The sequence below is a fragment of the Ostrinia nubilalis genome, chromosome 2, assembly GCF_963855985.1.
Source record: "Ostrinia nubilalis chromosome 2, ilOstNubi1.1, whole genome shotgun sequence".
Taxonomy (NCBI): Eukaryota; Metazoa; Arthropoda; class Insecta; order Lepidoptera; family Crambidae; genus Ostrinia; species Ostrinia nubilalis.
In genome coordinates this window covers 869,359-892,582 of record NC_087089.1, presented here as the reverse complement: position 1 = coordinate 892,582, position 23,224 = coordinate 869,359, and the positions used below count along the sequence as shown (strand labels likewise).

General features: G+C 37.3%; 2 protein-coding genes across 2 annotated transcripts; both read right to left on the bottom strand.

Moving 5' to 3' along the window:
- Positions 1-1,445: 1,445 nt before the first annotated feature.
- Positions 1,446-3,463, bottom strand: LOC135077945 (zinc finger protein 771-like). Its single transcript, XM_063972480.1, has 3 exons — positions 3,305-3,463; positions 1,986-2,120; positions 1,446-1,622 (listed from the first exon to the last, which is right to left on the bottom strand). The coding sequence occupies exons 1-3, from the start codon at positions 3,461-3,463 to the stop codon at positions 1,446-1,448; spliced, it is 471 nt and encodes a 156-aa protein (XP_063828550.1).
- Positions 3,464-7,284: 3,821 nt separating this feature from the next.
- Positions 7,285-12,330, bottom strand: LOC135077934 (ADP-ribosylation factor-like protein 16). The gene is made up of 3 exons (XM_063972467.1): positions 12,071-12,330; positions 7,936-8,034; positions 7,285-7,494 (listed from the first exon to the last, which is right to left on the bottom strand). The coding sequence occupies exons 1-3, from the start codon at positions 12,323-12,325 to the stop codon at positions 7,285-7,287; spliced, it is 564 nt and encodes a 187-aa protein (XP_063828537.1). The 5' UTR covers positions 12,326-12,330.
- Between the last annotated feature and the right edge of the window lie 10,894 nt (positions 12,331-23,224).

The window sequence follows — 23,224 nt, the reverse complement described above, 5'->3', positions numbered from 1 at the left end:
CGCCGCTGTATCTTTATATCATTACTGCTACTGCTCAGGCTGCAGCCTGAGGCTCGCGAAGGTTTCTCCCTCCCGCCTCAAATTCCCGCTATCGACTAACCGACTGTTTTCCTGTTGCTTTCTGTTGTTTTGTTTTCTTTTGAGCGGGTGACATAACTGATGAATGTCACCCGCTCGAGGTTTGGTCTCCTTATTTCTCTAGTAACAAGCAGTAAACATTTTAAATAAAAATTACTTTTATTCAACATAAAAGACGAATAAATAAACATTATAAACACAGAATAATATGTTATTAGTCAAATTGAAGTTCCAGATTCTAGAATAATACATTACCTAACGTATTAAAATTCTAACTTTCTCTAATCACTTTATCCATAACATATTTATAAATGAATTATAACAAAATATTTGTAGAAAAAATTGTAGGAAAATGTATTATTTTTTAAATAACTAGCTGCTATAGAACAACTGCCTAGGTTACTGATGTTATAGTTGAAATAACTTATTTATTACTTGTTTTCAAGTGTTCTAATGATTGTTGGCTGTTGGCTTGTATAGATGAGTAAATAAATCGCAATAAACAATGTTTTGAATAAATAAGGTGGTTTTATTACTTACGTGAAGAAATAATCTAAGTGCGCGCTTCCTTCTGTCATAGGCAGTGTAAAATGTCCAAGGGTATTTATTTATTTATATTATATGGAAGTGGAAGACAGGATAAATGGCACGTACTTGGGGGAGGCTAAAAAAATGTCCATGACGCGTCCATTGCGCTTCTTGTGGTGGGCATGAGGTTTCTCACTCAACGTGGGACATATGCCAAAGGTTTCTTAACTACCTTCTAGGCTGTTCTAAGACCTAATAGATAAATATAGTCAATATAGACCAGTAGAGTCAATATAGAGCAGTGGAATGTTAAGTTTCGACCAAACCAACGCGCAGCCCGTGTGCGCAATTGCTATGGCGATGACGATCAATGCGTTTACGTCTGATCGCCATCGCGCACGCGGTTTGGGCGAACCTTTATAGGTTGAAGATATTGAGATAGCCGCTCAGCCCGTGGGTCCGCGGGCACGACGCGTCCGTCGCGCGTCAGATGTCTGGGATCTCACGAGGATTCTCGCTCAACGTGAAACAACTGTCAGCCGTTTTAATACTAAATGGATAAATAATATACATAATGTGTGAGTATAGTCTAGTCTCTGAGCACGTAGAATTTTGTCCAATGACCCCCAAACTACCTATCCTTATCGCTCGCGCGTAATTATATTGCTGTCGCGACTGTGCGACGGGCGCCCGCAGCGAGTGTGCGAGCGCGACAGCAACATAATTACGCGCGAGCGATAAGGATGGGTAGCTTGGGGTCATTGGACAAAATTCTACGTGCTCACAGACCGGGCTTTAACAGGGGCGATTTTGCAACAAACTTATCTTCTATACATCGCTCAGCCCGTGTGTCCGGGCACGACGCGTCCGTCGCGCGTCAGATGTCTGAGCTCGTGCAGTTGCGCGTGGTGCGCGCGCATGAGGTGCAGCTTGCGCTTCCAGCTGTCGGCGAAGGATCGCGCGCACCGCCCGCACGCGAACGGACGCGCGCCCGAGTGCGTGCGCGAGTGACGCGCCTGGAAAGAGCATTTTGAACTCTATTACTATTAATACAGATTATTTTATGATGAGGACTACTGTCGCGTACTTGCTCTCACCAGACGGTGTTAATTTAGATTGGTTCGTCACTCGCTAATGGCGCCAACTGTACGGCTAGCACGAAAAACTTTCGAGTTCGAATCGTTTGCGTACTCGAATCGCCATCAAAAGAAAAAAGTACGAAATCTACAACAGCACCCTTGTGAACGTGTCGTAAAGTGAAAAACTTAGTATGAGAAATGGTTAATATTAACTTAACACAACGTACAAACAATGCACAAAACAAACTTTCAGGTAACCATAAAGTCCTACATCATCTATTAAATGACAGGTGCACTCACCAATGCACTAGCATCGTAGAATGCCTTGCAGCACGTCGGGCAAACGTGTAAGCTGGCGCCGCGATGGCGCCTCTCATGGCGCCGCAAGCTGGACGCGGCGGCGGCGCGCAACCCGCAGGCTAAAATTTCCTCGCCCTAGCAGTTTTATTAACCTTTTCAACGCCACGTCAAATACAAAAGCCATCACTCTGACGCCACGCTTCATAAATTATGATCATTGTATTCATTCTTATTCAGTTTACATAATACTCAATTAGCCTATTACTGACATCATTTTTAAGGCGGATTAATCCGTCGTTGGCGGTCAACCTGATGTACGCATGTATCCGTCATTGACGTTGAAAAGGTTAAAGGTTCACTCACCAACGCGCTAGCGTCGTAGAAGCCCTTGCGACACGTGGGGCAGACGTGCGAGCTGGCTCCCCGGTGGCGCCGCTCGTGGCGCCGCAAGCTGAAGGCAGTAGCGAAACGGAACCAGAACGCCAATAGTTCCCTGCCCTAGCAGCCTTATTAAAGGTGCACTCACCAGCGCACTAGCGTCGTAGAATCCCTTGCGACACGTGGGGCAGACAATGACCTGGCATCGGAGTCTGGAGGCGCCGCAGAATCAGCACGCCAATAGTTCTTTTTTTTATTTTTTTATGCATAACAAGGCAGGTATTTGACCACAATCGCACCTGATGTTAAGTGGGATGCGGTCTAGGTCCCCGTCCTTGCAGCCTTATTAAACCTTCACTCGCCAACGCACTAGCGTCGTAGAACCCCTTGGGACAAGTGGGGCAGACAATGAGCTGGCGCCGCAAGCTGGAGGCAGTAGCGAAACGGAACCAGAACGCCAATAGTTTTCCTCGCCCTAGCAGTCTTATTAAAGGTGCACTCACCAACAGGCAGGGCACATAGTACGCAGAACTGACGGCCGATGGGGCAGCAAGGTTCTGGAATGGAGGTCGCGTACCGGAAAACGCAGCGTGGGGCGTCCAACCACAAGGTGGACCGACGACCTGATAAAGGTAGCAGGAAGGCGCTGGATGCAGGCCGCTACCAACCGTGGATGTGGAAGTCAGTGGGGGAGGCCTATTTTCAGCGGTGGACGTCCTGTGCGGCTGTGGCTGAAATGATGATGATGATGACTCACCAAAGCACTAGCGTCGTAGAAGCCCTTGCGATACGTGGGGCAGACGTGCGAGCTGGCTCCCCGGTGGCGCCGCTCGTGGCGCCGCAAGCTGAAGGCAGTAGCGAAACGGAACCAGAACGCTAATGGTTCCGCGCCGCCGTCTAATAGTTCCCCGCCCTAGTAGCCTTATGAAAAGTTCACTCACCAAAGCACTAGCGTCGTAGAAGCCCTTGCGACACGTGGGGCAGACGTGCGAGCTGGCTCCGCGATGGCGCCGCTCGTGGCGCCGCAGGCTGGAGGCGGCGGCGGCGCGGAACCCACAGGCGCCGCACGCGAATGGCTTCTCACCAGTGTGCCGGCGCATATGCACTGCTAAGTTGCCCGCTAGAAATATAAGACGAAAGTCGGCCGTTTGGTGTAGTGGTTCAGACAGAACGGACTACTATGCCGAGAGGCCCCGGGTTCGATTCCCGACTGGGCAGAAATTGAAATGATGAATTTAAATTTTTGAGATGGATCTGGGTGTTATCTATATGTAGGTATGTATTTAAAAAATAAGTATTTTAAGTATGTTTATATTCGTTGTCTAGTACCCATAGTACAAGCTTTGCTTAGTTTGGGATATTTATTTATTTAACATAAGATGCAAATAATTTTTACATGCATCCATAAGGTAGAGACGAGACGACCTCATAAGGTACAATCAAGAGAGGCTTAGGTTCAGCAGTGGATGTCCTATGGCATACTACTAAGAAACACCACTAAGCATGATCTCCCGCATAGTTACTGCCAGTTATCCGCTTAAGTCAAAAGGTTAATGAGGGCTATCGTTTTTATACTTAACAGTTGGCACCCCTGGCGATTGACAGGACCATACTCTACAGTGGCGCCATCTTGATGAGTGCAAATGCGATAGTCCTCCTACCACTTTAGCGCTCACCAGTTGGTGCCACTGTCTTCGCTACTAGCAAGTGACAGGACCTTACTCTACAGTGGCGCTAACTGGTGAGCGCTAAAACGATAGCCCTCATTGAATAGCTCTTGAAAATTTCTAAATAAAATTAACTAAATAGTACCTTGAGCGAAGCTCCATCCACAATAAGAACACAAATATTGCTTGTCATCTTCGTGAACTTTCATGTGGCACTTCAATATGCTGCGCTTTTTGAACCTGCAAAAAGGAAAATATGCTGATTATATTATCTTCAGATTAGACAACTTTCATTAAAAATAGCTGAGAACTGCCTAAATAAAGATAACTCTGCATTAATTAACTACTGAAAGGCACTTTCTAATAAGTTTGTTTTTTCAAAAATAACCGCACAGTAACTGTTGGGTCATTTTTGTTCCAACAATTTTCCATTTGTGGCAAACGGATGACTAATGTCCTGCTCAAAACATCTTATTTGAAAGGACCCTAAATTAGAATCACTCCATCTACTTCCAACACATTCAAAGATGAACATAGGAGTCAAACTTGTTAACCCTCTAAAACCTGACAGGCAATGCTTTTAGCTCGCTCACTAGAGATGAGACGTATTTACTAGAACAGATCCACACACTAGGTATTTTACAGTACTAGGCGGCACCTGTTCCAATTTTTTAAATACTTGATCCACCTAGTATTTTATAAATTACACGATTTCCGACCCTACGGTCAAAGTAATAGAGGTTATTATTGCGTAATCCGTAGTCGTGTATTACGCGCACCTAGTATTTCTCGCTAAGCTTATGTGCGAACGTAGAGATTCACTCCGTCTCTGTCTGACCAAACAAATTTGAGCGCGACGAAGCAAACGCACACAAACGTAGTCAAACCATATTAAGAAAAAATATGTAAATATTTTTATGAAATTGATATCTTTTAAATACGCCAACTTTTAAGTTGACAGTCCAAAGCCTGTTGAAGTATGAAGAGAGGAATTATTATTCAATTTCAAATTGCATTATTCATACTACGGTTGTATCTTTTAAAAAAAAATTGTCGTATTTTAAAGTCATATTACGTGGATTAGTCCGCACTAGTCGCGTCAAGTATGCTAAATTACTACGTACTAGGTGGAATAGGTATTTGGATCGAGTATTAATAAATACTAGGAATAGGTGCACCTAGTATCAAATTTACCTAGTATAACCCATCTCTATAGCTCACCTCATGGTGCATTTGTCGCAAGCGTACGGCTTGGCGTCGTCGTGCGACCGCATGTGGATGGCGAGGTGCTTGCGTCGCTTGAACCGCTTACCACAAGCGCCGCACGGGAAGTTGCGCTCTTCCGAGTGTGTCGTTTGATGGTAAGACAGCTGGGATTGCTTCGTGAATGCTAAAAGCAAATGATGTTAGTTAACAGCGAATAAAACTAAACCGAGAATAGCTGTGTTATTTTTTTATTTGGGGACCAGGCCAAGAGTCAGCAAGGCTACATTAAAATAGTATCATATTTAGAAAGAAAGGAAGAAAAGTTGTTTATTTGGCTTGGCAGCAAATAATAATGCAGGGTGGATAACAAATCAATGCTAAAGAATATTCTTATGAGAAAAGGAAAAGGCATTAGAGCATATTTTATCATGCAAAGGCTTGGAAAATAAAGAAATCAAAATGTAAAACAATCTAATTTTTCTTGAACAATCTAAACTTACTTTTGGGACATTGGGTGCAGCTATACTTAAGACCAGTGTGCTCCTTTTGCATATGTTTGCCAAACCAAGTTTGTGACGTGAATGCTTTTCTACAAATTGGACAGACTTTCTTCTTTGTCTCATTAATATCTACCTTTTTAGTTTGGTCGTTACTTTGTCCGTCTTCTTTATTTTCCACAATTGATGGTGCAGTAGCATTGAGTTCTTCAGGAATTTTCTCATCATGAAGCTCATTTATTTCATTTTCCAAATTAACAAGTATTATATTCTCATTGGTGTTTATAATCGCATTGCTTAAATTATATTCCGGTACAGTCAGAGTATAAGACATATCGGAATTAATATCATCTTGTGAAATATTTCTATAATAGTTGTCCGGTTCAACGATAACACTAGTGCAGGACCTTGAAACCATGTTTCTGAGCGTCACATCCACTTTCTGAGCTTCCGTTATGTAGAAGTATGACGATTCTATTTTCAGGGTACAGTCGTTGCAGAATTGCCTCGGCAGTTGGTCACTTTCTGAAATCTAACAGATATAATATTAAAAAATAGACTTCTTTATTAGACTAGGGGTTAAAAGGTATCACTAGCACTACAAGATTTCTCTAGATATAGGGCTCACTAATATATTGAGGGTAGGAAAGTAAGAATGTGAGGGTAGATCTGTATGTATTAGCCTACACGCATAATCGCCAACATAAAATCCCTAAAAACTGCATTATTTGGGTATTCTTTGGTTGGTTTACTTGGTTAGTTTTTTCTGGCATTCCAATATCAATATTTTACGATGAGTATAGGTAACAAGGTTCGGCCTTATATTACGGACACAGGGCTACAATGACCAGGTAATCAAAGTTAAAGGGTGAAAAGTGTCTTCCAGCTCACATACCTTAATGTTTGTGCAGAAAACAAACATTTCTATTGTTTTTATGCTCACGTTGTCCTTTTCCCAGGGTGATAACTCTTTTATACAGCTCCGACAAATTAGTGAAAAGTCCATTTTTATTTTAGATTTTGTTAACACCTAAATTTTGAGGTAGTCTTTGAACAAAGAAAATCAATATTTTACGGTACCCGCAAAAATTCATCCGAAAAATTGTTTACAAACAAGTGTCAAACATTTTTTTAATATCTGTACGCCTTCAAATTGTGGCAAAGAAATATAAACTGTCAAGCTTTTTTAATATAAAAAATATTTAGATAATAATATAAAATAGCAAAACATACTTCAATTTTGTTTGTTTGCAACCATTTACAACTTAATTTACAACATTAAGGGCAATATCGTATACTGAAACCGGAACACTGAAGAATCAAATCACTCGCTAGAGGTCACGACAGTGGCGCCAGCTGGTGAGCGCTTAAACGGGAGAAAAACTTTCGCATTCTCCCTCACTAAGGTGGCGCCACTGTAGAGTATGGTACGTTTGTTACCACGGAGCGCAAATAGAAGCCTTTTTAACAGTCAATTTTTACGAGTCTTCTATATTTCATACAATAATATGAACAAAAAGTCAATTTTCATCGGTTTATTGACCCAGTAGCTTAGATAACAATAGCCTTTGGTGGCGGCGGGCTGCCTTCCTGCAGCAGTGCCATGAGCTCCTCGCTGCCTTCACCTGCAAGCGGCGCCGCTTCCAGCAGTTTCGGCGCGTGCCTCAGCTCAGTGCATAGTCGCGTGAACTGTAGCATGAGCAATGCCTCGTTTCTCATCTGACGGTAGGCCGCATCCATCTTGCTGAGGACTAGAATGAACTGCAGAAGATACAAAGGTTAGTAGAATAGTTTTATCTCTTCCTTACGCCTGAACAGCCTTCACGATATAACAAAATGTTGGATGTCTATATTTTTCCTTTAAAACACATCTTTATTTTATCCCCAATGATTTGTAGAGGAATGTTGATCGATTGGTAGCGGCCATGCTTACCCATATGATGTCATCGGTCCATCTAGTGGGTGGTCGTTCTACGCTTCATTTTACCTATATTACTTATTATTTTAAAACACATCAAAAGTATAATATTAGGATACAAGTTTACAAGCCAAAGCCATAATAAAGTTACATCTACTGCCCGCTAGAGGGCACTACTATACTTAAGATTATAGCAACTTTCTGTGATTATAGCTTGTAAATTGTGTAATAATTATACTAAACTTAAGTAAGTACTTAATAAAATACATATTTTAGTAACTAACCTTAGCAGTCTTCAGTCTTGGTTCCGCAAGCAAAGTATAGAGCATAACTGCAGCTGCAGAGATTTGACAGAGGTTCGATGTGTCCATTACAAATATTATCTGAAAATTATTGGAAATAAATTATTATACCTACTAAAAAAATTAACACAAGTAGGTACTAAAAATTAACGGTCTTATTCATAATAAAATGCTAATATAGGTTTAAAACCTACATTAGCTAAAACGTTTGATAGGCTTAAAACACTCTTATAAACCTCTGATAAAAAACGTTATTCATAATCGTTTATAAACCTTTGATAACTAAAACAGAGTTTAATATTTTCTTTCCACAGACTATACAAAAAGAATGAACGAAAACAGCTTTTTTGGTGATTTAACTTGATGGACCATGTAAAATCATAGACAAATCGCAGAAAAAAAAAACAAAAAATTGGCAGCTGTGACGTTTTACTTACTGACATTGACATTTGGCACGAAAATTTAATAAAGTTTTCGGTTTTTTCGATCAACTCCCAAGTTTTATCAAACTTTTATAAAACTTGGGATTGTATGTTCTGGATTCTGTACCTCTTACCCTGTACTCTGCAATAAGCTCTTACGACGACCCGGCTAGTTACATCGGATACTAATTATGTCCATGACGAAGGAGAACAGACCGCCTAAAAGGCAACGATCAGAAAACTGGTTGGAGGAAGATAAGGTAGTACTTATTTTTAGCCTGATAAAGTGCCTACTAATTTTTGTAGCATGGTTTTATTTATGTTTGACGCCTAGTGTTTGCTTTTCAGTATTTGCTGAAAGAGTTGGTGAAAGAAAGAGTAAATGCAATCGAAAATAAAAATACAGACACTAACACGAATAAACGGAAGGTTGCGGCTTGGGCTGATTTACAAACAACGTTGGTACATCTTTTGATTTCTGCCTTCAATATAAAATTTTGCCTTTACCTGTAATTCAAAATCCTGTCATTTCTTTTTCAGGTTTAATTCAATGTGCGCTGGTATGAACCGCTCCATTACCCAGTTAAAATCGCAATGGAGCCTCATAAAAATCAGTGCGAAGAAAGACAAGACCATTGCTAGGCAGGCTCAAATTAAAACTGGCGGTGGTCCACCATTATCAGTGCCTGACGATAGGGCTGATGATATAGCATCTTGGTTGCCCAATGAATTTGTAGTCGATGTTAACAGATTTGACTCGGACTCAAATAAAAGTGAATTAATTAACATTCAAGAGGAGGAATCAACTCAAAATACGCAAGATCAGGAATTGATAAATAATGAAGAAATCCAATATGAATTGGTGGTACTTGATGAAGAAATAGAAGATACACATGCTTGTACTACTAGAGGCATATTGGAAGATAAAGAAAATAAAAAAGTAGAGGCAAAAGAAAATAAAGCAAAACCTAATTTTAAAGCACCAGCAATCAAAAAAAAAAGGAAACTGTTAAACAAAGAAGGCTTAATTGATTTAAGCAAAGTTAGGATTTCCGAAATTGCAGAAACAGAATCAAAATGCCGGATTGAACTGCATGAAGTTCAAATGGAAAACGAACGGAAGAAAGGGAGAAACTTGGATCTTGAGCATCAATTATTACAGGAAAAACTTAAATATTACACTCACATTAATAAAGAATAATAAGTCTTTTGATGTTAAAGTTTTTCAAGTACTAACAGATTCTAAATAATAAGTTAGTTCCTCCCTTACTTCTGTTTGTTTTTAATTTGTATTTTATGCAGTTCCAATCCGCATTTTGATTGTGTTTCTGCAATATATTTAGACGGCTATGAATATGTTTACTAGTCATAACTTAATAAGAGTTTGAGATTACTATTAACTAGCTGTTGCCCACGACTCCGCCTGCGTAGACTACTATTTCTGTAACCTACAGGATCTGTGCATTTTTCCAGGATAAAAAGAAGCCTATATGTTATTCGAGACTATATAATCTATCTGTTTTAGCAATTTATTTGTTTATAAGAATTGAACTGTGATTTTTAGTAAGTAAGTTTAATAATTGTACTTAAATTAGTGATATAAAGTAAATACACATATGCCTAGTCACAAACATTCGCCTTTATAATAATAGTGTAAATTATGGTTATTTTGTTTTAAATGTAGAAGGTTGATAACCTCCGAATAGAAACGTTTATACTTAAGCAATTTCTTTGTTTTAAAGAATTGAACTGTGATTTTTAATAAGTAAGTTTGTTGAAACTAATTGTACTTAAATTAGTGATATAAAGTAATTTGTTTTGAATTTTTGCAGAATAATTGCTTTTTTAAAGAGAACTACAGGTTTTGTTTTTGTGATAGTAACAAATTGGACTGAAAATTGAAATACAGGTATTTTTCAATCAAATATTCTTTTTATTTTCATTAAGATGCCAGGAACAGTATCTGAAAAATTAAAATACAACATTTTCATGAACTCAAATGACATTACATAAAAGTAAATCGTTGGAATTTATCAAAATGTATTTTAGTACCATTCAAAAATGTTGATTTATAAAATTTTGTAGTATCAACTGCGACCTACGCCTCAACAATGAAGGTCGGTTGTCGTGAACACTGTTCTCCGTCGAAAGTTGCGGAGTTACAGGGACCTGCTCCATATGTTGTTCTGAAAAATATTATGAATTTGTCAACATTTTGTCATAAAGATTTGTATTCCTTATGTACAGTCAAATTGATAACATTTACCTAACAATGTGTCATTCATATCAATGGCTATATTATGTAATACAGCCAATGCTATGATCACAGCTTTTCCATTTTGGAGGCTTACTGGTAAGCCATGGAGTAGGCATTGGAACCGCTGCTTCCACACCCCAAAACACCTTTCAACAGTGTTCCTAGTTGAGATGTGAGCATTATTGTATGCTTCTTCTTCTGGACGACTAGGCCTTAAAATAGGTGTAAATAGATATGGCAGAAGAGGGTAGCCCGAATCGCCAATAAGGCGTCCTCTAAACTGCCTATCCTCAAATCGTTGTTTTATATTGCTCTCCATAAAAATTCGACTGTCATGTGTACTGCCTCGCCATCTAGCCACTATATCCATTATTTTGAGGTCAGCATCACAGACAACCTAAAATAAAAAAAACAGTATCCTGTAGGTAATCCATCCAATAATATAGTGTTGAATGTTGCTAAAATTTAGATCATACAAAGTAAAAATTATAGACATTATTAAAACAAATCTTTCTCTGTTGTAAACTGTATAAAATCAAAATATATTTTACCTGAACATTCAGGGAATAATAGCCTTTTCTATTAATATAGTACTGGGCCATGTCACCTCCGGTTTTTTTAATTTTAATGTGGGTGCAATCTATGGCTCCTATCACCCCAGGAAAATTTTTAATTGCTCTAAATTTGGCACTAATTCTTTCCTGCTCTCCTATAGTGATAGGCATTTTGATGAAGGAATTTGCCTTATTCGCGATTGCATGCGCGACTCTGGCGCATATCCGGCTCACTGTCGGCTGACTTAGGCCATGGAGGTCACCAGCATCATCTTGTACCTGAAAATGTATGAAAATAATTATAGCAGCCACGACAAAGGGATAAAATAAAACACTTTTTTGTGCTTACCTCACGACGTCCCCAACATCTTATGGCCACTAAAACTTGCAGTTCAGGACACGTGCCACCACCTCTAGCGCTCTGAACCAGATCATCTTCCACCAAATCTATGATGGTGCGCACTGTGTCCTTATTGAACCTATATTTTATTTTAAAATTTAGGTCCCGCAAATCGAATGGGTTGCTTCGTTGGCGGTAGAGCTTTCTACGTCGCGCTGGGTCGGCATTATTGGCTAAATGCACAATTGCATTTATAGCATTCATTTTCACAAGCAAGGATCACAGCAAGGATATTTTGAATAAATAAACCAACGAAGTGACATTCATATGAAATGACATTTATAAAAGTTAGGTTAAAATAGGTTTATTAGAGCTTTAAACAAGGCCCGAGCTCTCGATAACTTATCACACAGTTATAAGAGGATTTTAGCGCTAAATGACGATTATGAATAACAATTTTTATCAAACGTTTTATAAACCTCTAATAAGCATTTGATAAAATGTGAAAAATGATTATGAATAAGACCGTAAAAAGAAATCAAACCTTTTCTACACCATCTAAATAGTTGCTCCACAGTGGCGCCATCTCTCCACCCACCTCTCTGATGGAAAGAGTCTGCTTTTTGCCGTGCTTGTTTAAAAAATGTACGTCGTAGATGTTTGTGCCAATCGTGGGCACTGGGCTGTATGTGTTGTCTATTCCTTCGGCATCTTGCAACTTTTTCAGCAGCGTAGTTTTTCCCGCGCCTTTTGGACCAAGGCAGAGGACACTGATTTTCTTGTCTGGGTCATCCATCATGAATCCTTACTTAGTATTTAAAGTGTTAATAGTACTGTGCTGTTATTTTCTTAAAGAGAAAAAGCTCTAGGACGTAGTTTTGTCGATATTAGTTACTTTGGTAACAGACAAGTAATTTTAGGAAAAGTTATGAAGCTCTAAGAAGTTAGTTCATAAGATATTCCACTAGGTGGCTTTTAGTGCAGTATGAATAATCATGAAACTCGAAAGCTTTGTCAATTGGTACGGAGTTTTAATTCTTGTTAATCAAATAAAAACATCAAATTATTGTAACTTAATATTTATATGAAATATGTTAAAAAGGATGTTTGTTTTTAAAATTGCCTTTCGTACTTTAGATAGGCTTGTAGAGCCATCAAGGTGGACCGATTAATCTGAATTTGGTAAATCGGTCACGAATATGACTGGAGGTTAAAATATACTCGAACGAAAATGAAGTTGGAAGAGAAGATTAAAATTTATTATGGGATTTAATTATTTTCATTTAAGGAGCAAAAGTCGTCGTTAAAACATTAGGGTAGGAACCAATTTACCAATTGATTAATCTAGTGAAATGAATTGAGTGAATGAAATGATTCGATTGAATCAGATTTTAGAGGCCGTTGATATTGGTTGTCACTGTCAAATAGCTGCAGTTACGTATAGATGACCCACGCTGAACTGTCCCGCCAAACTCAATGACAGGGGGGCGCTACCATCGTTCAACTTTATGGTTTCCAACATGGCAAAAATCGGAACCAGCGATTCGGTATTGACGGTGGCGCCCCGCTGTCAATGTCATCGATAGGACAGTTCAGTATTTTGGAACTATATGCGCATTATGACATTTGGGCAGCCCCGGGGCCTTCGCGGTAACCACCGAGCGTATAGTTTTAACTTGTACAGTCGGCTGCAAACATATGGTTTATAAATCAAAGAGCAGTGTCTTCTTTCTATCCTATTAAAAAAAAAGCATAAAACTCATTTATTTATGCAAGGAAAACGCAGCGTAGGACATCCACCCATCATCAGCCACTTTTTCAAGGGTTTACAAACTTTAAAATATACATAGTTTTAAATATTTGTGCGAGTTACGCAGTTAAGCATCCCAAACATTTTTATCTTTTAAATAATCATCGGCTTTATAGTAGCCCTTTTTCATTAAATGCGTTTGAAATGACTCAATTACAACGCTTTTCACTAACACTTTTATTTTCGGACAATCATTGTACCTACTATGGCCTCTAGACGAAACCACTTCACTAGTGGAAACAGACGCTACAACTAGGATGAAACAGACAGAAGGCTCTGTTATGATTTTCAGTTGAAAAAGTCATTTTTGATCGTAACGCAAGAATTCGCGACCGTACCTAAACACAAAAGGATTGAACACGTGTATTTTTCAAAGCATTAGACATTCATGGAGCTGACTGTAGCCGTGACAAAGAGCAATGGTGTCCGACTGCATGCGAGCAACCTTGCGATCAAAGGCCGCGGTTTAGGCACAACTTGGCCAAATGACTATATGCATGGTTTACAATTATTAATCGTTAACGTTCAACGTAATGCACATTTGGTAGCGCCGTGATTATGGAAACGGACGTTCGTTCGTTTTAGCCGAAAAATGTCTACTGCTGGACAAAGGCCTCCCCCAAGGATTTCCATAAAGACCGGTCCAGCGCCGCTCTCATCCAGGCACCTCCCGCGACCTTCACCAGATCGTCGGTTCACCTAGTTATGTCCTAGTTGTGGGAATTTTTCATAGTAACCAAAAGGAATCTAAAAGTTAAACATGTTCAAACTTATTTTGTTAATAATAATTAATTTGTAGAACCTTCCTTCGTTTTTTCTAGCACCTTCTAGGAAAACAAATTAATGTAAACTGCATGCAGCAGCAGTAGGTATAATTTGTTGATAACGGAAATAAAATGATGAAATCACTGATTGCATTCATTATAGGTTGTTTTACTTAATTGAATAATAAAAAGTTGCACAAAGAACAATTCAAAAAATTTTTTATTAATAAAAAACCTTTCCTGAAGCAGTAACGTGTTTGTTTTCAGTAGAGAGAGCGAGAGAGATGTGGAAAAGTGAAAAAGAAAATCCCGTGAAAAGAACGTTAACGTTTCTCAATTTACCTCCTTACTAAATAAGGACTCAAGTAAATGTACCTACAAAATGCAGATTAATTTATTCAGGTATCTGTCTACATGTAAAAGTCTTCGATTTCTTAATTTGCGAGACCCGAAGCGTTCAATATGCATGATGCATTTGCTACGCTGCCGCGCTGCCACCTTTTGTCCGTATATGGCGGGATTCATAAAGCTAGGAGTCGACGTATAAACAGCACTGAAGACATTCAAATTTTTGTACCAGATAAATTCAACGAGAGGTCAAGATTTCGTAAGTAACTATTTGAACTATTTTCAAGACAAACTGAATTGTTAGTGCTAAATGTAAGTGAATGTGCCATTGTTTTAGGATTTAGTCCGCAGTCAGTGACTCTTCCAATAGTTTCTTTCTTGAGGTAGGTACCTATTTTAGTACCTTTTGAAATTTTTTGGCCATTTCGTTAGCATGTAATACATACTTAAATCAATGAGTTAACAGTGATTTTGCACAGCAAACTAGTCAGCATTGGTTTATGACTTTTACTTTGCGGTGTTTTACGAAAAAAGGCAGCTCTACAAGAAGAAGAAATGCCATCTGGTGACCTGAAGATGTTTTCTCCAAGTTCCCATTTTTGTTAATTTACGTATAAAATATTTTTCATGGTTTTCAGACGTCTACGACGCCCCATAAAGTCTGGCCAGGGTTACAGCCGCAAAGGTCCCACTGTGCAGGCCACAGTTTTGGGCAGCCCGCACAGTGGGTGTAAGGTGAGCGGAGTTTCGCGAGCACCATTCGAATCTAGCTGGCCTTAAACTTGGGTTACGTAAGGCTGCGCTGATCGTGCGCTCAATGCTGGGCCGAGTAGTGATGGGACACATGGATTCGAATGTGTCATAATTATCGAACTCTACGTTAAAGAGGTTTCATAATTTCCGCGTGTCAACTTGACTTTAGTTTTGAGGTCTGTCTGTCTATTTCTGTGTATGATGTTTTATATGATGATGATGGGATGTGTTATAATAGAATGCTGTTTGTTTTCCTAACAAACAATAAAATAAAATGATACTGCAAAAGGTTACTTAACTTCTACGAATTTGGATGGTTTGATCTTAAGAAACCTAAAACGTCTAACTATCTTTAGAAGTATGTAAGATGTTAGGTAAAGTTATCTATAAATATTTCGCACTCAATCAAACCATGACCTGCCACGTGCAATTTTATCTGGAAAAAAGTAGGTTACGCCAAAACTCAAGGATAGTTTACATCTCCGTAGATTCGTTATAAATTAGCAAATTTGCAGCCAGTGCTGTTTACTAAATCTTAAATGAGCGTGTTGAAAAATTATCGTGCCCATGTTGTGCCGTGGCCCCTCTCTACCGAGGAGGTTAGCAACTATACTGTAAGCCCGCGAATTTCGGCGCTCGGCGCTGCGTAACTAGGCCAGCCCACCCTTGACCCACTGACTCACTGCCAGCAGCGCGCCCGCCATTGTTTTTCAACAATCAATAAATAATACACCGAGCAAAACTCTTTACACGCATTTGCGCAACGTTGGCTCATCGCGACGCCATGTTCTGCATTAGTTTTCAGTTTCGCGCCACAATTTGACGCTTTACTTTTTTAGGTCACAATGTAGGTACAAGGTATTCGCGGATCGCCCACTTATCTAATAAATTGACCTTCACTCGGTGCTGAATTTGTGAGTACGTACAATATTTAAATATAGTGACTGTGAGCAGATGTTTCGTGAAGGTAAAACAATAAACATCACGTTTGATTACACATTTTTTCTGCTAACTTCAGTTGCTGGCATTGACAATTGTACTTTGGGTCATAGATTTTATTTATAGGATTTACCGACCTTGACTGGCGGCCTTGTCGATGGTCAAATCTTGTGCAGCCAACCAGACACAGGCGTTATTTAATTTGTTTGGCGTTGTAATATAAAACAATGGAGCAATCCATGACCTTAATGTTGTATAATTAGGCACTTAACGTATTCAATTAGCTTCACACATAAAATAGGAATATTTTTTGTTAATTACGTAAAATAATTCAATGATACTAGTAAATAATTTACGATTACTGTTTATTTGAATAATGGTTACGAGGTTTCTACGTTACCTTACTGCATGGAAATGTATTGTTTCTAGTTTTATTTTTAGTTCCCGATGATCAATGATTATGAAACCTAGCAACTACGCAATTAAACCAATTCTTTTTAATAGAATGAAAAGGCTTATATAACATTCTAGTTGATCGTTATATGACGTGATGTAAAGGTGTAAATATTATATAGGGATAAGGTCTAAATTTAAAGGTCACAAACAAATAACACATGCATACACTCATTGGGGGAGGCCTATGTTCAGCAGTGGACGTCCTATGGCTGAAATGATGATGATTACACTCATTTGTTAAATTTTAACTCAAGCATTGATTCAAGACTGATCTGTTGGTAACCAATTAGTCAACAACAATAACTATTTGGATAACTCACAAGCTTGATTAAATAGTTCTTGAGAGTACCTTCATTCTTGGGATTTTCATATACCTTACTTATAATATTTTCGATTACTGAACCTCTACTGAAAATGCTATATGGGTCATTCCATAAAAATCTGTATATTTTCGACGTCATTTTGTCCGTAACTTTTTTAAGATGCTTTTGAATACTTTATTAGTGTAAATTATAGTTTATTAATTAATTATGTTATGTCTAAAAGGGCCAGTCACTTTATGCTTTATTTTAGGAGAAATTATAATTTTCAATTTTTTCATACTACATTACTCCTATATGACTTCTAATAAAGTATAAAACTTATAACCTTAACATTTATAGATAAGTTAATATACATAATGTAGTTGTTTTGTTATTATCACTATATAAAAAACATCATTCCCTAACTAGTAATTTAGTCCCAAGTGCCGTTTAAAGCTAGGGCCTGACGCTCTAGGGACTGACGATTTGGAGTAAAACTTAACACAAATGCAGATTAACTTTATATTATAAGATGCTTTATACGATGTGCCGAAAATAGCCAAAAAACCACACGTAAATACTAATTAAATTATATACAATTTCTTATTGTTATCAATAAAGCTACTCAACTAGGGACTGACGAAGTGACTGGATTAACACATGTTTCCGCAACAACTGGCACGTTTGCACTAATTCAAAAAACGGCTACCGCAAAGCCAGTATGGTCTGAGGATAACTTCGTATCGTACTTTAAACTCAACTAAATGTCATTCAATCTAAATACATATTAAAGCGCAAAATTATAAAATCAGTGCGTGGCGAGGGAATGACGCTAAAAGCTGTAGACTCTTTTTCAACTAAAGAAAATCAAATTATTGTTTATTGAAACCGCAATATATTAATAGAATTTGGTGTAATATACATTTAAATAGATTATTCGTTAATTAAAACAAAGGATAAAGTTGATGTTTTTATAAATGTGGGTCCCAAAACACAAACTTTTGGAGTACGGACATGCCTAGGGAATGACGTTTTGGGTCATTCAAAAGGAATTTAAGATGTTTTAAAAATAGTTTCAAAAAATATAAATGGGTGATGAATAAAGCACATTGCGAGCTGTTATTTAACAATTTTGGAATAAAATATTAACAAATATTTCATGTGAAATGTGGCGCGGACTAAGAGTTGACATATTTTTGTGGAATGACCCATATTGAGACTTGCCACTACAAAATTGCCGCCTTGATCAATTAAATTGCTATGAGGTTAAAATTCCGAGCATTTTTCCCAACATAAAAGTTAAAATTTTGGTAAGTACCTATTTATCGCATAAAATGTAATTTTTATTACAATAAATGGAGAGGGTGTTCAACGAAAAAGGGGGTAATGATAGATTAACGTGCTTAAATTGAATGCAAGTTTTTAATTATGTTTAATCTGAGCAATAAAAGTTCGTCGAAATTATCGCCTTACCTGGTCCGTCTACCACAAGCTGAATCACTTGTAATATTTAACTCCGGTTTTGAATACCGCATTAAAAATGAATTAAGCCCCAATCGTTTTGGAGATTTTGGTCTTACGCGTCGACCTCCGTTGATGGCCACTCAGTTGTACAGTCTGAAAATAAAACGAATTATAATTATTGCTAAAAGATTGGCAACAAATAAATATGTGTCATAATACTGTGAAATATTCTGTTTATTCATTTATGGGATAAACATTAAGGATGGACTAAAATAATGTTTTAGATTATAATATCTTCAAAGTAAATTTGGTGTGTACGTATTACAATACCTATGCGAAAAAGACCTAAAATTCTAGAAAGCTAAATCTAATTTCAAGATAATAAATTACTTATCAATTAAATTGCCCACCGTTTTGTTAATTTGTTTCAACTAGGTAAGCATGAGTATGTCATTTTTTATCTCTTTTTCAGCGAAAGCAGGCTGAAGAGTCAAAGCTTAATTAACGCTGTTGATTTCTGATGATTGGTGTGTTTTTATGAGTACAATCACGCAAAAGGTCATATTGAATAGTTGATTCCCGCGTTACGTTCGTACGACTTCTGCGTTATCCCTATAATAAAACCACGCGGCCTCGCCCGCGCTCGCGCCGCATACTAACCGCGGAGGAAGGCTGCCTCAAATGTCATTGAGTATTGACTAATTAATAAAGTTGGGTCACTCTGTTGCTTGGTAACATGTGTGCACGTTGAGTCAATATTGAGATCGAAATCGCGTCTATAGTCCAGTGCAGCAGTGGGAAGAGTCGGACACGGAGGTTTTGGATTCGATTCTGTTATTAAACTGGTAGAGCGAAAGTGACGTGTTTAAGTGCCCTGAAAAATGCCTACATACTCACAAAAAACTTGAACTTGAATTATTAGGTCGGACACTTAAGTTGGCTTAACTTTGAGCGTTTTTCAGGGTTTAGTTATGTTAAAATCATGGATCGACTTATTTGAAATGATTGCTTCGTAGGGCACGCTAAGAATCTTCGGTTCGATAGAGCCATGTAACATAAGTCAAAGTCAAAGTCAAAATGTATTTATTGCATTTCATGAATGTTTACAAGATGTGGTTATCATATTATCCAGTACATCATGTTACCCATTAAGGCTTAGCAATTAAATGATTGATTTAGTAATCAACGTGTAACGGATACAAAAATATTTTTAATTTAAGTTTAAGTCACTGAAGTACTCGTTTAGGCTGTAGTAGCATTTTTTTATTAGTAGGTTCTTTAGGTCTCTGAGGAATATTTTTTTATTTGTTTCTTTTCTTAATACTATTGGTAGTTTATTGAATATTCTTATTGCAGTGCAATATGGGCTATCTCTATACATTGTTGTGCGACATTGAGGTATTTTAATTTTGTATTTATTGATAGTTCTAGGGGGACGCAAGATAGGATTCGAATTTTCAAAAATAATCCAATTATCTTTAATAAATTTACAAAGTTCCAGTATATACATCGATGGAAGGCTTAATATACGTAGCTTTATGAAGTGCGGCTTACATGAGTCCATTCCACCAATATTTGCGAGGATCCTAATGCATTTCTTCTGCAATATAAAGAGGTCGGGTGCATCTGTACTGTTGCCCCAAAGGATGATTCCATATTTTAACCACGAGTGTGCATAAGCGTAGTAAGCTGCAGTTGCTGTTTTTTGATCCGTACTTAATTTTAACTCAAAGAGGGCATATGTGAATCGCGATAATTTTGATTTGATTTTTTTAATGTGATTTTTCCAATTTAGGTGTGAGTCTATTTCTAATCCTAATAATGAGCATGTACTAATTTTTTCTAAGCGTATTCCATCTATTTCCAATTCTGCATTTAGTGGTGATTTTTGGTAGGGTCTAAATTCTATTAATTTAGTTTTTGGGTAATTTAATATTAGGTTGTGTTCTTGTAGCCACTCTGTTATTTTAGTAAAAATTGATTTTAGTTCTATTTGACATTGGGTAGCATTTTTAAACTTGTAAAGTAGCGATACATCGTCCGCAAACAATACACAGGGAGAGTTTATGATTTTAGGGAGCTCATTTATGTATATGAGGAATAGTATACATCCAATTACACTTCCCTGCGGGATTGAGCAGTTAACTGTTTGTGGTTTTGACTTGTAGTGTTTTAATTCATTTGTTTTTGAATCTAGATGGTCTATTTGCACATACTGTACCCTATTTTTTAAATAAGATTTTAGCCACTCGTAAGCCATACCTCTTATTCCACAACAATATAAAGCAGATAGTAGAGTTTTATGGTCGACTCTATCATACGCTTTCGACATATCAAGCAAAACACCTACTGCGTATTTACCTTCGTTAAAATACCCTAATATCTGCTGGATGTATTGGTAAACAGCCAGTGTAGTAGACCGACTTTTCCTAAAGCCATACTGGTGGTTGTCAAGAATCTTATATTTCTCTAAAAAGTAACAGAGACGGTCTGCCATTGCTCTCTCAAAAACTTTAGAAATTGAGGGTAATAGAGCTATAGGGCGGTACTGACCCGGGTCATTTATGCTGCCCTTTTTATGAATTGGTCTGACTATCGTAATTTTAAGTTGTTCTGGAAATTTTCCTTCACTGAAAGATTGATTTATTAAATTTTTCAGTGGGATCGATAGTTCAGATGCGCATTTTTTCAATAGTATTGGGGGTATATCATCAGCCCCTGAACTATATGTGCCTTTAAGATTTTTTAATATAGTAAGTACCTCTTTTTCATCTATAGGTTTTAGAAATATGCTATTTTCCACTACTGTGCGAATGAGAGATTGTGCTTGGTTCCCGTCTTTGTCTTTTATTTTTTCACTTTTTCCAATAGAAGTAAAGAACTCGTTAAAGTGATCAGCGATTTCGTGAGGAGATTCAATTTTTTTATCATTTATATTTAATTGTATATTTTTATGTTTCTTATTTCTAGTTTTGTTTGTTTTTGTTTTTATAATTTGCCACATTGTTTTAGTTTTATTAGTAGATTTTGCCATTTGATTAATAAATATTTTCTTTTAGAGATTATGATGGATTTCTTTAGTATTTTTCTGTATGATCTATAATATTTTCGAATTATTTCATTATTTGTGTGGTTGACTAAGACACGCATCATTCTTTTATTTTTACATGAGATTTTGAGTCCTTTTGTAAGCCATTTGGGTTTTTTAAGTTTTGTATATTTTATAATTTTTCTTGCGAAATATATATCTAATAAAGTCTTTATTTTATTTTGGAATATTTCATAGTTTTTATTTATACAAGATGGTTCGTTAAGTAAGAGGGGCCAATTTATAGTGCGGATTTCTTGTCGAAATCTAGCTATTTGGTTCTCTGGAAAAAAACGTTTTCTTGATAATTTGATTTGATCAAACTCACATTCGTAGTTAAGAATCTTGTCTAACGTTACAATTATGCCATGGTGGTCTGAGAGACCTAAATCCAGAACAGCAGTGTTAGTTTCTCTGAAGTTTGTAAATATGAGATCGATACATGTTGCAGTTGTTTTACAGATTCTAGTTGCAGTTTTAACTTGTTGAATAAAATTATGAGTTAAAAGAAGGTTTTTAAAATCATGAGAATTTTTTTTATTCGACATCATATCAATATTAAAGTCTCCCCCTATTATAATGTTTTTCTTTTTTTAATTTATTGAGCAAAAGGTTAAAAGTTTCAAAAAAGGTATCCGTTTCACGTTCATTCCAATACACGCACAAAATTAGCAAATTACTTGGGAATATTTCAATTCCGCAGCATTCAATTATAAATTCAACAGATAGGTCAGCTATATCTTTTCTTTCTTTGCATTCGATGCTATCTTTGACCAATATACCGACGCCTCCTCTAGTATATTTCTCTCTACAGTAGTTTGCCGCCATTGTGTATCCTTCTATCTGCAATGTATTTAACTTTTCCTTATTTAGGAAAGTTTCTGACATACATATAATATCTAGAGGTGATTCGTCTAGCAACTGCTGAAGGAGGTGGGTTTTGTTATTTAAGCTTTGTATGTTTTGGTACAGTATTTTTAGTTTATTCTCGAAATAAATGCACGGATTCTTCACTGGTGTCATCTTGTGTAACAGGAGGTTCCTTGAGGTTGTTCATGGTTAGATCTTTGCATTTTTCTTTATTTTTTAGTTGTTTCCTCCTTCCCAGCATGGTTTGTACTTTTAATGTCTTATAGTTATTTGTTTTTTCCTTATAGTCAATACGTAGTATCTCTTGTAGTATGTTTTGACAGACATGTTTGAAGTTGTTTCGTGGTAGCCCTAGGTATGAGTATCGCAGGTTCACATAATTGACATTTGGTAGTTGACTGCTGAATTCTTGGAACATCTCATCAATCTTTTGCTGGTTCATTTGTTTATTTACATAAGGCTCACATAATAATGATATTGGTGTTTGTTAGCTGGCTCAAATTGTAGAATAAATATGAACTAAACTTCATCAGATTTACATCATTCTTCCCTGTCAGTATTATTACATAGTCTGTCTTTTGGTAGTTGGCGCACTCATGTTGTATTTTTTCCAGTACCTTGTCCGTTGTGGCTCCTGGTTTGAGGTCACTGTATATTTTATATTTGTTACCAAGAAGGTTGGATAGGCTTCTACAGAGGCCTCGTCCCTGTTCATCCCCAAATATATGTATCTTGTGAACCTGTGTTTGTACATCATTACGTTTTTGTGGATTTTCATATAACTGTTGCACCCCCTAAAAGTCTGACCACGTTTAAAAAAGTCTAAAAATAAAAGTCTTTTCAATTATTACAATCCACATTATCCTTCAGGTAGAAGGCTATCGAAAACGAAAAGGATACTTAT

Bases quoted from the DNA above. Each gene is read 5' to 3' on its own strand.
- LOC135077934 (XM_063972467.1), bottom strand. From the start codon at position 12,325: ATGATGGATGACCCAGACAAGAAAATCAGTGTCCTCTGCCTTGGTCCA. The intron at 8,035-12,070 runs GTTTGATTTCTT...AATAATTTTCAG, and splicing joins ATTTAGATGGTGTAGAAAAG to ATAATATTTGTAATGGACAC. The intron at 7,495-7,935 runs GTTAGTTACTAA...TATCTTCTGCAG, and splicing joins CAAGACTGAAGACTGCTAAG to TTCATTCTAGTCCTCAGCAA.
- LOC135077945 (XM_063972480.1), bottom strand. From the start codon at position 3,463: ATGCGCCGGCACACTGGTGAGAAGCCATTCGCGTGCGGCGCCTGTGGG. The intron at 2,121-3,304 runs GTGAGTGAACTT...TAAAACTGCTAG, and splicing joins TCTACGACGCTAGTGCTTTG to GGCGAGGAAATTTTAGCCTG. The intron at 1,623-1,985 runs GTGAGTGCACCT...TGCTCTTTCCAG, and splicing joins TCTACGATGCTAGTGCATTG to GCGCGTCACTCGCGCACGCA.